Source organism: Danio rerio, chromosome 6 (assembly GCF_049306965.1).
Source record: "Danio rerio strain Tuebingen ecotype United States chromosome 6, GRCz12tu, whole genome shotgun sequence".
Lineage (NCBI taxonomy): Eukaryota > Metazoa > Chordata > Actinopteri > Cypriniformes > Danionidae > Danio > Danio rerio.
This window is the reverse complement of record NC_133181.1, coordinates 19,456,922-19,474,375: the sequence shown is the minus strand read 5'-3', so window position 1 is coordinate 19,474,375 and position 17,454 is coordinate 19,456,922. Positions and strand designations below refer to the sequence as shown.

The 17,454-nt window shown below is 35.4% G+C and overlaps 1 protein-coding gene across 2 annotated transcripts; it reads right to left on the bottom strand.

The window, feature by feature from the left end:
* Nucleotides 1-282: 282 nt before the first annotated feature.
* On the bottom strand, nt 283-10,296 carry si:dkey-91f15.8. 2 transcript variants are annotated; one of them, XM_002662403.7, is made up of 3 exons: nt 9,164-10,296; nt 4,934-6,125; nt 283-990 (listed from the first exon to the last, which is right to left on the bottom strand). In XM_002662403.7, the coding sequence occupies exons 2-3, from the start codon at nt 6,093-6,095 to the stop codon at nt 968-970; spliced, it is 1,185 nt and encodes a 394-aa protein (XP_002662449.4). In that variant the 5' UTR covers nt 6,096-6,125; nt 9,164-10,296; the 3' UTR covers nt 283-967. The 2 variants fall into 2 exon arrangements, with proteins under 2 accessions (XP_002662449.4, XP_021327426.2); XM_021471751.3 differs by having other exon boundaries at nt 901-981; nt 9,164-9,295.
* Between the last annotated feature and the right edge of the window lie 7,158 nt (nt 10,297-17,454).

The following is a 17,454-nucleotide window of genomic DNA, read 5'->3' as shown; positions in this document are numbered from 1 at the left end:
TGAAGGATGACAGTTTCTCAAACAAACTTGTCAAAATAAGTTTTACTTTACCCACTTATGGTGTAGACAATACAAAAGTGTATAAGTGTGTGTGTTTGTGTGTGTGTGTGTGTGTGTGTGCGTGCGTGCGTGCGTGCGTGCGTGTGTGTGTGTATGTGTATGTGTGTGTGTGTGTGTCCAAATTATTTTTATAGTTTTTATGTTTACCTTTTTAAAATAGTTCATAATAAAACAATTCAAACATTCCATGTTCTCTGAATATTTAAAATCTGGTCAAATAAACAAGTACTGCAAAAATTTTATTTATAATTCAAGTTTATAATTTACAAAATTTCATCTCTTGGAAAAAACAAAAAAACATCTTCCCTTTTCAAACAATATTTACACAGGACACACGTTTCAAAAATAACAGACCATACAGTTAAATTGGACTACATTTATAAAGTGACAACTTTTTTACACCAGGACAGATCTTTGATCTCTTCATTCTTTGCAATGATCGGATAAGAAACACTTGTCAATTTTGGCAGAAAGTTTAACTTTACAACAATTAGCTAAGACAAAAAAATATCTAGGAATAAGACAAACATCAATGGAATGAATCTTTGTACTTGTGCTGTTTTTACAAAACACAATGGCGAATATAACTCTTGAAAGAGAATGGTACAGTAGTGAGGGTTGTAACATCTGGTATTTCTCTTGTCACTAAACACTGTATGTATAGTTGTAATACTGTAAAAATATAGTCAAGATATGCAGTTAGAAGAACATGTAGAAGATCTTGTCAGTAACTTCTCTTCATCGTTTGTATCTCAGACTTGAGTTGTTCCATTTAATGAAGAGACAAAAAAAAGTAAAAAAATAGTAAAAAAAAATTTATAGTGAAGTGGAAATCTTGTGCCCTCCAACATTAGCGTCTTCGCTGGGAATTGGTTTGTTTAACGGAGAGCCAGATGGAAAACTTGCTTCAAGCGTGAGCCTCTTTAAAAACTGAAGAAACAGAAAACATCATTCATTAATTCATTTTTAACTAATATTAAAACAATGAATTCTTTGTATATACTTTTATTATGATTACTAATTCCCAATACAGCTAGATTTAAAGCAGTAACAAGGCCAGAAAAAAAATTATATATCAGAATTTAGTAATAGAACACACACATAATGTTTTTAGCTAGAGACCAAACAAAAGCAACTGCATGCAATAAGCAGTGCACACAGGCAGATTTTGGACTACATTTTGGTTTTTAGTTTTACCCATTAGTAAACTATAACAGGCTACATATTTATTTAGAGCAGAAGCACTTGATTCACAACATAATGTGCATATCTTAAGACAATTCTCATAAAATGGCATTACTTTGCTAAAGCTATAGGGCGTCCAGTATCTAATTGCATCAAATGCAATGCTATGTCATCTACTGTCCTTTGAAAATGTTGGGACATTGTACAAATAGAAAGCAGATCTTGAGAATGGTGTTCAGGTACAGTGACAACTGGAAAATTGGTGCTTATCCACTAGGATCTACTGCCTTTTTCCAATTCTTTATGTATGCAGGATTATGTACTGCGTCATTATCAATGTAAATAAACTGCAAATTAACAAACAAGGTGTCATTTCATAGTGACAAGTGGTGTTTTCACAATCAGTGGGCTGAACTATGTATTAAAAACGATCTGACATTTATTTTAAGAGAAAGAAATCATGAAGCACAGAAATGTCTGGATGACAAAATTACAGTCCAGCATAAAATTTCACAATGATAAAATTTCTATAAATTTCCCATCAGTATTTGACTGCAAATGTAATTTCTTGAAACCTATGGGTTAACTGGCAATGGTTCTTGCATAGTTTCTTTCTTCAAGAGTTCACACTTATCTGATGATTAATTATAAAGCGTGTTTGGCATGCTGTTCCAGGAGAGTGCCCTGAGCTCAAAAAAATCCTTGAGCCGGGGGCTCCCTCTCATTTTGTAACGCCGGGGAGTGACACCAACAACAGAAGGTAGGATCCAATATGCAGGTTTTATTCACAGTCAGGCAAGCAGTGGTCAATACGGGAGCAAACAGATATATGTAGACAATCCAGAATCGTAGTCAGTAAACAGGCAATAGGTCGTAAGGCAGGCGGCTAAACAGGATGACAAGGATAAACAGGGCTAAGAACAAAACACGGGAAAACAAGACCAGGATAACGCGTTGTAATGTCACCTTACAGATAAACACTCGGCATACTGAAGGAGTGAATGTGTGGCTTAAATAGTGTGTGTTAATCAGTCTCTGAAAGTCCTCAGGTGTGAATGTAAATCAAGCTAAATGAGAAAGCAGGTGTGTGGGCGAGGAGCATGTATGAAGTTGTAGTCCAGGAAAAGTGTAGTTCTAAGTGTGTGTGTGTTTACCAGCGACATCTGGTGGTTGTTCGCTGGTAAACATGACACATTTGCAGGGTGAGAGGGGAGTTTGAGCTCAGGTAGGTCTCAAGAATTTCCCCCTTTGTTAAGGACTGATCACAGATTATAATTGCTATGTAGAGATATATACTGCTGGTTAAGAGCTCAACTATAGTGCTTATTTAGATTGATCAATTTACTTATGACATGTTTTTGGACTGTGGGAGGAAACCAGAGAACACAAAAGGAAACTGACGTGAGCACGGGAAGAACATGTAAACTCCACTTAGAAATGACAGCTGGCTTGTTAAGTATTTGAAACAGTAACATTCTTGCTGTGAGGCAACAGTGCTAACCACTGGGCCACCATGCCACCCTACAGAGGGAAAGTTGGAGGAGTAGGGATGGAAGGGGGATTTTTCAAGTCAAAGATTACTGTAGTAAGAAACTCTGAATGTTTATAGTGAGTTAGAAATCATCTGATTGGTGAATCATGCGTTAATGCGAGGCCAGCAGAGTTCAATCATAATCACGTGATCCTCTCGAAATTAGTTTATAAAAAAACTTTACTTAATTATTATTGGGCTGAAACTAAAGGCTCTGATAGTGATGGTATGCGAAATGATAGGCTAAATATATGCTTACATTAGTGATGCACTAGTTTCAATTACATTTGAGTAATTTTAAGTGACATTTTAGTGAAGAAAAGTGTCTCAATTTTTTAAACAGGAGGAGCCGCTGGTGAAACAGAAGATGAAATTAAATAGAATATCTATTGAAGTGAAATCTGCAGGAATTAAAAAAAATTAAAATAAAAAAAGAGATGTCCTCATGAAAATCTCCTAAATTCACAGAAGCCTTGATCTTGCTTTCAAATTGTACTGAGCAAAGTGTGTGACCGAAATTCATATTTCATTGGCAAATAAGTGTAAATATTAGGGGTGTGAGACGAGATACGAGATGAGAATTTGACAGCATTTTTAAGAAATCTTCAATGATGAAATATTCATTCATTCATTTTCTTGTTGGCTTAGTCCCTTTATTAATCTGGGGTCACCACACCGGAATGAACCGCCAACTTATCCAACACATTTTTACGCAGCGAATGCCCTTCCAGCCGCACACATCCACATCCACACACACACACACACACAAACACACAAACACTACGGACAATTTAGCCTACCCAATTTACCTGTACTACATGTCTTTGGACTGTGGGGGAAACCGGAGCACCCGGAGGAAACCCATGCAAACGCGGGTAGAACATGCAAACTCCACACAGAAATGCCAACTGAGCCAAGGACCGAACCAGCGACCCAGCAACCTTTTTGCTGTGAGGTGATAGCACTACCTACTGCACCACTGCGTCGCCATTATAAAATATATAAATGGAAAATATTTTATTCAACAAACAAATTTGCAATTTAGGTGCTTTTTTAAGAAAACTTGTAATGAATGTTATTTTACTTCTAATTTAATTACTTCTTTGCTGGAAAGGACATGCAAACACCACTAAATATTTAGCAAATTTATGAATGAAAAATAGATTTTTATTCAACTGAAAAAAAATCTCAAAATGTAAAACAATTCAGGTGCTTTTTAAATCAAAAAAATTTTATTTTACATTCATTTTAATGAATTGTGCCATAAAGGACAAGCAAATGCTGCTAAATATTTAGCTATAAACTCTACTGACTGTCTTTTTCCCTGTACAATTTCACGTGAGAATCAAGCTCCTTTCCATAAATTGAACTTAAAAAACATTATGTAATGTTAAATTTTCAACAGTTTTACTTTCATTCAGCAACAGCTTCTGCTTTTTCATCAATGCGTGTTCAGTAATGATGAGAATGACAATGACAGGTGTATGTGTCTCCAGGAGTTCACTGTTTATGTGCATGCACTCAGAGGAGATGTGTGTCAGTGGTCCTTTACTGACTCGATGGGTGCAGAGAAGGGTCAAACAGCTGAGTGTGTATGGCAAAATGCAGCTAAAAGTCCTACCCAACGGTAATAGTTTGATTACGTCGTTTACATGTCTGTGCTGTGCTTCAGTAATGTGACTGAAAAAGGAATACTCCTTGTGTCTTAATTCAATTAGTGTTTATGACGATTATGGCTTTAAGCATATCTAAAGTGCTATTCCATCGTATGTTATGAGCCGTGGTTAATGCCTGTGGCTGCAGTTGTAGCAGCCACAGATTTTGGACACGGCAACCCTTGAACTCCAAAAACATTTTTTTAATTAAAACATATATATAATAAATCTGTTACGTCACCTTCACCGACCCCAAACGAGTATCAGAGTATCTGTTGTGTGGTTCTAATCCAATCCTGCCTCCAATCTTCAGTGCTAAATTCACCCTCACGCTCCATCATAACATCACAACTCACGAGACAACTTTTCACCTCAATGAGAAATCTTGATTTAGTTTTGCGATATCTCGTAGCTCGAGATCTCGTCACATTCCTAGTAAATATCTAACCCTGATTACTCGACTGGGTTTAAGTGAGGGAATGAAGTGCATCTCAAAACTAACCTTTTTCCTCAGTGCTGCCAAAGCCTTCCTGCGCTTGGTTGAGTCGGTTTTGCTCAGCAGCGATGCTTTTAGAGTCAGGCCCGCTGTTGTGTGAAGCCCCTACTTCCTCAGTGTGGTAGGCCTGGTCCAGGTGTTGCTCTGCAATTTTCAGATGCCTCCGCAGACGGTCTAAATCACGAGTAGTGTTGTCACCACCCAGTGACTCCCGTCCCGAGTCTGCCAGGAACTCAGCCTTTAGCTTGCCTGAGGAGTACTTTTTCTGGACAGCCTGATATCCAGGTGGAGCACTGGGAAGGGGGTGACAGATGGTGGACGTAGATGGCCTATGAACAGGGAGTCTCCGATTCGCTCGACTACGAAAAGAGTCCCTCAAGCCACCAATTCCTAGATGCAGGATTTCCAAAACAGTCAGTGCCAGACAGAATGCACTGACAACATACATGATGAGCAGGAAGATGGTTTTTTCAGTGGGACGTGAGACAAAGCAATCCACAGTGTGTGGGCAAGGGCTTCGGGTGCAAATGTAGGACGGAGAGACCTCAAAACCATAAAGAATATATTGGCCAAAGAGGAAAGCTATCTCAAAGGCAACACGAGAGATCAACTGTAACACGTACACCTTCATGAGACCATCTCTCTTGATGCGGCGTCGGCCATCATGTTTCACGGCAGCATCAGAAGCAGCGGTAGTCTTGGTTGAAGCTGCTGATTTGTTGTCCTTCTCTAATGGCTTAATCTCTTCTGGGATCATGGGAACTTCTTCACTCATCTCGTCTACCATGTCATAGTCACGGCTCATTCCTCGATGAACCGTAGACAGCATTTTGCGTTTGCGTGGTTGGTATTCGTTTTCGGCCATTTGAGCAATTTTGTGCATGGCAAAGCCGAGATACATAATGGATGGGGTGGTTATCATAATGATTTGAAAAACCCAAAATCGAACGTGAGATAAAGGGGCAAAAGCATCATAGCACACGTTCTTACAACCGGGCTGTAGTGTATTGCACACAAACTCGCTCTGTTCATCATCATAGATGGTCTCACCGCCCACCACTGTCAGGACGATTCGGAAGACAATGAGGAGAGTGAGCCAGATCTTTCCCACAAAAGTAGAATGGTTGGAGATTTCATCAAGCAAACGTGTCAAGAAGCTCCAACTCATGTTTACACCAACACAAGAGACCTGTCAGATCTGTAAAAGAAAAGAATAAAAGAGATTGTGGGAGCATACAGTACAGGCATTGCGTTGATTGCTGTAATACTTATTTTATGTGACCATGCAATAAACAGCAAGTTATTTAAATAGATCCAAACAAAGCAAAATAAATGAAAAAGTTGTATGACCAGCAACACAGAGACTTCTAGAATAATTTTACTCTTCTTGATAATTCACTTTATGTGATGTGTTGTATTTATTGAAAGTTTATATTTTTATTTGACATGACTGATTGATTCGCTTTTATGTGGTAACGAAAGACAATTCAAAGTACAGTACACAAACATGTACGCACACACTTATCATATATAGAGCTATAACAACAAAGCATGCTGTAGCTGTGAACCCCCTTAAAATTAAATCACCCTCAACCTAAGATTCAGTGTCATAAAAATGCCTGAAATTATGAAAACATGCATCTACTTTAAAACATGAGCATAGAGCATAGCTTGACATACGATCATGGGAATCTACACTGATCCTATAAAATTTTTTTATTAAATTAAATCCAAAAAATATCTATATATATATATATATATATATATATATATATATATATATACATATATTTAGTTGTAGTCAGAATTATAAGCCCCCCTGAATTATTAGACTGCTTGTTTATTTTTTCCCCAACACATTTCTAAACATAATAGTTTTAATAACTCATCTGTAATAACTGATTTATTTTGTCTTTGCCATGATGACAGTAAATAACATTTTACTGGATATTTTTCAAGACACTTCTATACAGCTTAAAGTGACATTTAAAGGCTTAACTAGGTTAATTAGGTTAACTAGGCAGGTTAGGGTAATGAGGCAAGCTATTGTATAGCAATGGTTTGTTCTGTAAATTATCAAGAAAAAATATAGCCTAAAGGGGCAAATAATTTTGTCCCTAAAATGGTGTTTAAAAAATGTAAAACTTAAAATTCAAAAGCTTTTATTCTAGTCGAAATAAAACAAATAAGACTTTCTCCAGAAGAAAAAATATTATCAGACATACTGTGAAAATTTTCTTGCTCTGATAAACATCATTTGGAAAATGTTTAAAAAAGAAGAAAAAAAATTGAAGGGGGCTAATAATTCTGACTTCAACTATATATATATATATATGACAATATGATATATATATATATATATATATATATATATATATATATATATATATATATATATATATATATATATATATGCATATTTGTATTCACTTTATAAACATGTAATCTGAAATGCCAGCAGATAAAATTTCGGAAGGTCATGAGACCAGTAAACCATAATATTGCAGTTTTAACAAAACAATCATGACAAACATGAAATTTTTTTACATAAATGGTGATTTTTGATAACTGTTAAAGATGAATTTTTTTTTAATTTGTGGCAAGAATACTGTTGTAATGTATTACTAAGGCAACCCAGATGTAAAACTGCTTGAGATTATTTTAGAATTTAAAATTAAAGACTACCAAACTGCTTATATTGCTTTAGAATGTTATGTCTACTTTGCAAATATTGTCAAAAGTGTGAAAAATAGGGTTCATACTCCTCAACACACACACAGAAATAGGGGGCGCCCTTGCATTGTTACATATTGTAACTGAATATCATCTGGTTGTGATGTTTGGTACAGTGTCCAAGCAAAAATTTTTAAAAGCTCTTTACCTTTCCATTTTTAGAGATATCAGCTTCAAACTAGGAATTTCATTTTTCAGATATTAACTTTGTCAATTTTGGGCTAAAACATTTTTTATAAATACATATTTTATGTAATATAATAAAATATACATATTTTATTTTCACACACTTAAAGGCATTTAACATTTTGAACTTCAGCTACAATCTGACAATTGTCATCTTTAAAATGAGACCAAGCTTAAATCTGCATACCATCGTGTTCAAAAGCTGGAGGTGGCAGTTAGGGGGTTATTTATGTAACATGCAGGTTAATGCATATATATTATAAAAAAAAATAATTCTGTGCTGGAAATAAGCCAACGTTTTTACATGATGATAATTCATACTGTCACAGACGAATTTATACTTTACATTATTATTATTATTATTATTATTATTATTATTATTATTATTATTATTATTATTAATAAAATTATTATTATTATTATTATTATGTAGTTGTTAGTATTGTACAGTTATCTTATGACAGTTATCTGAACATGAAAATAACTAAATAAAAAAAAGACAATTAATTAACATTGCATGCAATGGAAATGTACTAAGCAGCTTCAACTGTTTGCCTTTCAACATCAGCAACCTCACATGTGGGCTGGATCTTCAAAGATACTGACAAGTCACGGCACGACGGCAGGTCATTGCCTGACACAAGGAACCAAGACTGAGGTCTGTGGTCAAGAGAAAACTGTAGGTGTGCTCAGATACTATTTGACTCCTCTGTTCAAAAAAGCCACAGACTGGTAAAGGTATGTGTTAGCACAATACAGCTATTCGAAATATGAACAGCAGATTTACTATGAAGAGTTCTCTGTATGGCACGTGGCACATTTACAGCGAATAGGCTACAAAAAAAATCTCTTAGAATTGGCAAGCCTGCATAATAATGATTACATGAATCAAAAACATTTAGATCTCACAAGATAAAATGAAAATAATCTGAGAAAGAGTGAAATCTGAACACCCCAAATATAGAAACTTGCACGTTAGCTAATGTATGATTTGTATTGACGTGTCTATTTAGTTTTCTGACAATAAAAATAAATCAACAAAATAAATCAATGCATGTGCCTTACAAAAAAAATGTGTAAAAACTGCCTCCTCCTACTACTATGCTTAAAATAATATTATAGTCTACAATTTATGATTCATAATGATTAAACTTTTAAATGCAATGCAAAATTACCACAATGTCAAACAGTTAGTTTAACCATCTTTTAAGTTTTACTTGTCACATCGACAGAATTTGTAAGTCACTTGACCCGGTAAATGTGCAGTCCCAGCAAACTTAAAACACAAACTAAGCAGAAACACAAACATGTACATACCTTCGTCTTACAAGTGAGTAGCTCCTGTCTTGAGCTGTTGAACAATGATTGTGTTTGAACCCCGACACAAGCATATAAGTCACTTGTCTCTCAATTAACTTCCACCCTCTTTCACGTTAACCCATAGACTGTTCAGATTCCACAACATGTGAACACCCAGAGCTTCACCTCTTTTACACACACACCTATCGAGGCCTTTAAACCTGAAATTTGAGCTCATCTGTCCCGCAGTCTCAGTTGTACACTTTGATTAGAATAGCTTTTCATCCCAAATATCCATAAATTTTGCCTTATACATTTTAGATGATTAACCAATGTAGCAATTAATAAGTTTCTGTTCTGTTATTTTTTGGGAAAAATAACTCGTTGGTCACTTCTTAATGGAAATTAATCTACAGTACAATAGCGTTGAATTATTAAAGCTTATTTGTGACCAACCACAAAAGCTTAGTTTTACTTTTGGCAATAGACATAAATGCATTGCAGGAGTCAAGGTTAGACTCTTCTTTTATGCCAAAAAATCTTTAGAATATTAAGTAAAAATAATCTTCCATGTGTTTCTTTTTATAAATTAAGCAAATCCTATTTTGATTAGTAATATACATGGCTAAGAGCTTAATTTGAACAAGATGTTTTCCTTGATATATCTTCTTAGTTCTCAGATTTGCAAATATTTGAATCTCAACAATCCCAGTGATGGTTTGCAGCTGGAAGGGCATCTGCTGTGTAAAAACATATGTTGGATAAGTTGGCGGTTCATTCCAATGTGGCAACCCCAGATTAATAAAGGGACTAAGCCAAAAAGAAAATTAATGAATGAATCTTAACAAAATACTGTAATTCACAAAAGTTGATAATGAAATGAATTAATGAGAATAACTGGCTATGGTTACAACTGAATAATTACAAATAACTGTAAAAAATGATAATATATGAACTGATCAAAACATATGATAATAATTGTACCCAGCTTAAATGTAAAATTAAAGTTACCAGAGGTAGAAGGAAAGACAAAGGGAGGAAGAGACAAAGAGAGCAAGTAGACCTCAAAGAGGCAGAGAAGATAGACTCTAGAGGAGGAGAGGAGGAGAGCAGGAGTGTGCAAACCAAGAAAAGACAGGCCAGGAAAAGAGATAGAGCAGAGTTTACCACCTATTTTGTATCTTTCTTGACCATGTGACTAAAGCCCAAATACTGAGACATTCAAACTGACCAATCAACATGTGACCACATCGTAAACCCCCCAAAGTCCATACACCAGGCCCTGATCTTATTAGTATCATCTTCGGGCTTCCTGTCCAGGCTTGTTGCAGGTAAAAGGTTTGTCAATCTTTGCTGAGAGGCTTCCGTTGAATGGTTTTGCACTGCTCGTATGCAAATTGTCCTTACATAAGAATAAGTGCTGAGGAATTCCGTGAAACCCTGCTCTTCTCTTGAAGACGTGAACCTTTTTTCCGTGTATCCTGTATTTCAAAACAGCGAAATGGCACAACAAACAGCAAAAGCAAACACATGGCATTTGCCATTAATCAAAGATTGATGTGGTCAGTTTGAATTCTCAAGCAAAATGCCCTTAAATTTATGTAATTAAAAATATGATCAAGATCAAGACAACATTACATTAGATTGATGCTTTCTCAGTTATTTTGCTGGGCTTGAGATCTGAACAGAAAATTGATTAAGAAGGTGGTCAAAGCTTGGTGTGTAAATGGAAATTATGCAACACACAAAGGCCTCAATTTTAACGATCTAGGCGCAGAGTCTAAGAAGAGTTTTTATATTTATCGATAAAATAATAATTGTTGTAATATTTTAATTATTTTTCATTTGTACAGATATTTGTGTATTGCTGTACATCCTGTGTGTATTAAGCTGCTTTTAAGGCACACAACAAACGTGCTCTGCGCTGGACTTTATACCTGCATTTAGCTGGTTAATTGCGCAGTTTACTTTAATTCCTCACAATAGCAACGTGCAAACAATGCACCTTAACTTACATCCTTTCTAGACTGGAACACCTATGAGTCAACAAAGTGGTGAAATAGATTTACTATTTAAACAACCTGCCACAAAACGGGAAAATTAGGCTTGCATCGGTCTGAGAATTGTAAAAAATTGCACCAAACACATCTTGAGCCTTATTGCGCCGGCTTTATGATAGGGCCCAAAGAAAATAACTGACAAATGACATGTAGTTTTCAGAAATCATGTTTTTACATTAAGCATTGAAGATTTCAATTGTAAAAAAATCTACATTTATTGAACAAAAAAATTTTGATTTGACAAAGTTTGTTGCAGTTTCACTGGCCACACAATAGATGGAAACACAATGAAGAGATATAGTACTTTATTCCAACTCATTATCTGCATTACATGGTTTTCACAGTGACAGATTATCTTCAAGACAGAACTTTCTGTATGAAATTTGTACTAAATTTATGCTAAAATGAAAGAGTAAGTCAGTTTAATGGTGAAAGGATTGATCAAATAGGCCTGTTAATGGAAGGTTTGCGAATAAATGACATGCTCCCTTGTAAAAGTATTTTCAAAATACAAAATACTGTATTTCATTTTGAAACATTTGTGGCTGCTGTATTTTGTAGTTTATTTTCATACATGCAAAACAGGTATTTTGTAGTTTATTTTAAAATACATTTCAATGTACTTTTGCCTGTCAGAGCCACAGACACGAAGCAAGTAGATGTCTCATTTATGAGAAATACTACAGTAAGAACTTTCAATGGAACCATCGGAACTTTTCCAATGGTTATTTGATGTGTTTGCTAATATCCACTGCTGTGTGGATATCCGTTATTCATTCATTTTCTTTTTGGATTAGTTTTATTAATTTGGGGTTGCCACAGCGGAATGAACTGCCAACTTATCCAGCATTTGTTTTAGGCAGCGGATGCCCTTCCAGGTGCAACTCATCTCTCGGAAACATCCATACACACTCATACACTACAGACAATTTAGCCTACCCAATTCACCAAGTCTTTGGACTGTGGGAGAAACCGGAGCTCCCGGAGGAAACCAACACGAACACGGGGAGAACATGCAAACCCCACACAGAAATGCCAACTGACCCAGCTGAGGCTCGAACCAGCCACCTTCTTGCTGTGAGACCTACTGCGCCACTGCAGTGCCCGGATTTCTGTTATGTTAATGTACAAAATAAACCTGATTTAACGTACACAAACTGGGAGTGAAGCATCTTATTTTGTAATTGTACTGACACTATGCGGCTGTGGTGATGAAATAAATAGCGATTTTGCTTTTTTTATTACAAACATGCACTGTTTTAAAAACATTTTAAGCTTGTTAAACTTATTCCTGAGGAAAAGCTGATCATGGAGAGTAGAAACAGATCTTTTAATCCCATTTACTTTGCAAGTGCACTCTTGTGGATATGATTATACAAATTACTATGGACATATTAATGCGCATCTGTCAATCAATACGGTGTGTGGGGAATAACACACTCCTACATCATGTTTAGGTGGGCCTCAAAATGGCAGTAATTTAGATCCTATTTTAACATCTAAAAATTTGAACAAAAGAGACTTGTTGTGTTTATATCACTCCAATATGACAGTGGACACAATATACCTACACACAGTTCTGTCCAAACAGCTTCCAAAAGATGATTTGTACTTTTACATTTTGTAGCCATTTCTTATTGTCATGTTACATTTTTATAACAGTTTATATTGTTGAAAAAGTCATTTTAGTTTAGTTTAGTACATTTAGAATTAACATTTGACTATGCATGCACTTTTTCATTTATCAGACACTTTATATAAAGCGAATTGCGAAAGAGGAAGAACAAAAAAAAAATTATGAAATACTTAACCTGATCAACAGAGTTCATTTAGATTTCATTACAAATAAACATTGATCATAAACTGTGTTTACATGATTCCAAATTTTATTATTTATACCTTAAAAAATCTATTTACAACCTTTTTGTTGTTTCATTTTCTTTTGAAGCAACAGATTTGAGAGAATACTGCAGATTTTTTACTGAAGGGGCAGAAATCTCTAAAATTTCATAAAAAATAATGTCATTTCTTTTAATTTAACTGAGGTCTTATGGGTTTAAAACAAACTGAGTAAAGCATGACAGGGTTTTCAGCTCAGTTGAGCAAACATCTAAAGGGATAGTTCACCCAAAATTGAAAATGCTGTCATCATTTACTCACCTTTCACTTGTCTTAAAGTTTTTCTTTTCTGTTGAACTCAAAAGAAGATATTTTAAAGAATGTTAGAAACTGGTAACAAATGACTTCCATGGTATTTGTTCTTCCTACTTTGGAAGTCAGTGGTTACTAGTTTCTAACATTCTTCAAAATATCTTCTTTTGTGTACAACAGATAAAAGAAACTAGAAAGTTTTTGGATGGTTTGGAAGTGGAAGGGTTAGTAAATAGGCAAGGCAAGGCAAGTTTATTTATATAGCACATTTCATACACAGTGGCAATTCAAAGTGCTTTACATAAACAGAAATAAAAGAGACAAGTGTAAGAAAATAAAAACAAATAACAAGAATTATAAAAATAAGAATAAAAAATAGATAAAACAGATAAAAATGTGTTAAAATAGGTTTTAAGATAACGAAAAAGAAAATAAAAACATAATAGTGTGATCTGTCGAACGCAGCACAGTGCTCATTCAGTAAAGGCACAGCTAAACAGATGTGTTTTCATTCTTGATTTGAATGTGTCTAATGTTGGAGCACATCTGATCATTTTTGGAAGTTGATTCCAGCAGCGAGGGGCGTAGTTGCTGAAAGCTGATTCAACCTGCTTTGACTGAACTTTTGGAACTTCTAGTTTATATGATCCTAAAGATCTGAGTGATCTGTTGGGTTTTTATTCAGTCAGCATATCTGTAATGTATTGAGGTCCTAGGCCATTTAGTGATTTATAGACAAGTAGATTTAAAATCTATTCTGAATGAAACTGGGAGCCAGTATAAAGACCTGAGGACAGGCGTGATGTGCTCTGATTTCCTGGTTCTGGTCAGAATCCTGGCTGCAGCGTTCTGGATGAGCTGCAACTGTCTTATTGTCTTTTTGGGAAGACCAGAGGAGGCCATTACAGTAATCCACCCTGCTGCTGATAAAAGCATGAACAAGTTTCTCTAAGTCTTCACTGGAAACAAAGCATCTGATTCTTGCAATGTTTTTGAGATGATAGTATGCTGATTTACTAACTGCTTTGACATGACTATTGAAACTCAGATCTGACTCTCTGTTGTCAAAACCGTAGCTAAAATAGATTTATGGGACTCACCGGCTGTGTGCTGTGAGGGTCCACAAAGCGGTTCTGTGGAATCCGGCAGTTCTGGTCGAATCGCAAGTAACTTTGTTTCAAGAGTTGCTATCTTTTGTAGAAGTGGCCAAGTAGGTAGTGCTGACGCCTTACACTGAGAAGGTCGCTGGTTTGAGCCTTGGCTGGGTTAGTTGACATTTCTTTGTGGAGTTTGCATGTTTTCTTCGTGTTTGTGTGGGTTTCCTTCAGGTGCGCCTGTTTCCCCCAAAGACATGCGGTGCAGGTTATTTGGGCTAGCTAAATTGTCCTTAGTGTATGAGTGTGAATGAGAGTGTATAGGTTCCCAGTGATGGGTTGCAGCTGGAAGGGCATCCGCTGCATAAAACATGTGCTGGATAAGTTTGCTGTTTATTCTGCTGTGGCGACCCCTGATTAATAAAGAGACTAAGCCGAATGAAAATTAATGAATGAATTTTTACTCTTCTTCTTTTAAAGCAACATGATTATTGTATTTCCACAGTGATGGGTTGCAGCTGGAAGGGCATCCGCTGCGTAAAATATATGCTGGATACGTTGGCGGTTCATTCCACTGTGGCGACCCCAGATTAGGGACTAAGCCAAAAAGAAAATGAATGAATGATGATTTTATCATTTTTTCATTTCACAGATTCTGACCTTTCTTAATGTATTTCAGAGTCTACATGTAAGGATATACATGACCACTCTTCTGATGCTGCACCTGGTCACTTCACGTATTATTTTCAGCCCTCTTTGGACAGCCAGGAATCTGTCATCACTTCTGCACACTTCTGGTTCTATGCCGGAGAGGCCTAAAATTCCATGGTCACCAGATGCCATTGAAAATCTCAAAAGACCTGCATCTCAGGGCACTGACTGCAGAAGAGAGCAGATAGAAATCTCTTTTGAAGACCTTGGATGGAACAACTGGATTGTTCATCCTAAATCATTCACCTTCTACTACTGCCATGGCAACTGCTCCAGCGCTGAACGCATCACCACCATTTTTGGGATCACCCAGTGCTGCGCTCCTGTTCCAGAGAGCATGAAGTCACTCAGTTTCACCACCACCTCAGACGGGGGATACTCATTCAAATATAAGACCCTGCCTAACATCATACCAGAAGAGTGCAACTGCATCTAATTACACTCTGTTGTGGCTTAGATATTTCTTAGTTTTGAAATTTTTTTAAGTCAGCCATATTAATTGATCAAAGCAAATAAAGTGTGGTTCAAGATGGCTAATGACAGAAAACCTGTACTTGAATGTACTTGAAGTTGGCTTTATATTTTAGCATGTTAACCTTTAAAAACAGAAACATTTTGTTACTTAAAGGTGCAGTATGTTAGTTTGACACCCAGTGGTTGTACTATATATTGCGCTGCTGGATCAAAACACATGCAAGGCAGGTTGCCAGATTGACGTGAGTGTGCCTGAATATCAAGCCTAAAGGCAGATTTGAACCATTTACTAACTTAAAGCAACAGCAGAAGAAATATTTTCCATACTAGAAGAAGTTTTTGTCCTAAGCAACACCTCAAATTTTTATTTAAGAAGCAGCTTCTATTTCTCATAGGTGAACAACAGGATGAACCATGATCACCTTAGGTACACCTCATGGGCTTTATTCCGTGTTAAATGCTAATAATGTGAGTTTGAATGACAGTTTACTTGACATTTATTGCTTTACTACAGCAGATAGATTCAACTCAGATCTTGAAAATAAAATAAATTGTTTGAAAACAGTGACTCAGTGCAAGCCGTTACAAAACAAATATCAATCAAACAAATATCAATAATTCAGCATGTACATATGATGTTAAAGAGGTTTAATATGTATTAATTGGATTATAAACCTTACTATTTTGTGAGCAAGTGCATATTCTGTGCTTCTGAATCGCTGTTTTTAAATTTCTGTCGTGTTTCGTCTGGTGCCAACAGCCAAATTGCTTATCACTGCAAATCTCATCATGTAGCATGTTTTTACACAAAGACAGCTTTCTGGCACGGAAAGCATATTTTCAAAGGAGAATATCTTACTTTAGCATTGTTTTTCAGATAAACAAGAATAATTAATTCTAATTCACTTAGCATGTTTCTTAAATATCTGCAAACATATTATGATATTTTTTTGTTTTAGAAGTCAAAACTTACATACAGCACCTTTAAATGCTAGTCTTACTTAGCGAAAAAAATCTGTATTTGTATTTTTATACGGTGAGGACTTTTTCTCAATTTCTTTCCTTATGCAAATAAGACCATCTGAGAAAAACACTCTAGTCTAGTAAGCTCTTTAAATAAGACTTTGTATCACATTATGAAATGTTTATCAGAGAATTATAACAATAAATAAATGAATGTTTACAAAAAAGGTTTGTCATCATTATATAGATATTTTATCCACTTTTACAAACACAACATATGTTCTTAGTCTAGGCCAAGGTTGCCCAAACTCAGTCCTGGGATGCTGGTGTCCTCCTCTAGGCCATTATTCAAGTCAAGTCAAGCTTTATTGCCACATTGCCATGTGCGGAAATAAAGTGGAATTAAGTGGCAAATGTTACATTCAAATATGTTTATGAATTTCAAAAACACTCAAGAAAAAACTAGGGTACAAAACACTGATAATAAAAATACTAGGGTTCATTCTTTTAAGAAATACTAAAATGTACCTTTTATCTAAAGTAGCTTATTTTCAAGCAACAATATGTACCCCATATATAAAGAAGGTTATTTACAAAGCTAAAACTTTTCTTTAAATATCAGAATAAAAAATGGAATCAGCAAGAAGTGAAAAAGTTTGAAAGTTTATGTTTTTTGAGAAATTTTTCTCTAAATATTTTTTTAGACAAATAAGACCATCTGGGAAAAACACCCTAGTCTTGTAAGCTCTTTAAATAATACTTTGTATCGTATAATCAAATGTTATTCAGAGCATTATAACATTAAATAAATGAATGTTTAGAAAACTGGTTTGTCAACATTAAATAGAGATTTAAT

Bases quoted from the DNA above. Each gene is read 5' to 3' on its own strand.
- si:dkey-91f15.8 (XM_002662403.7), bottom strand. From the start codon at position 6,095: ATGAGTTGGAGCTTCTTGACACGTTTGCTTGATGAAATCTCCAACCAT. The intron at 991-4,933 runs GTTAGTTTTGAG...CTGTTTCTTCAG, and splicing joins TGGCAGCACTGAGGAAAAAG to TTTTTAAAGAGGCTCACGCT.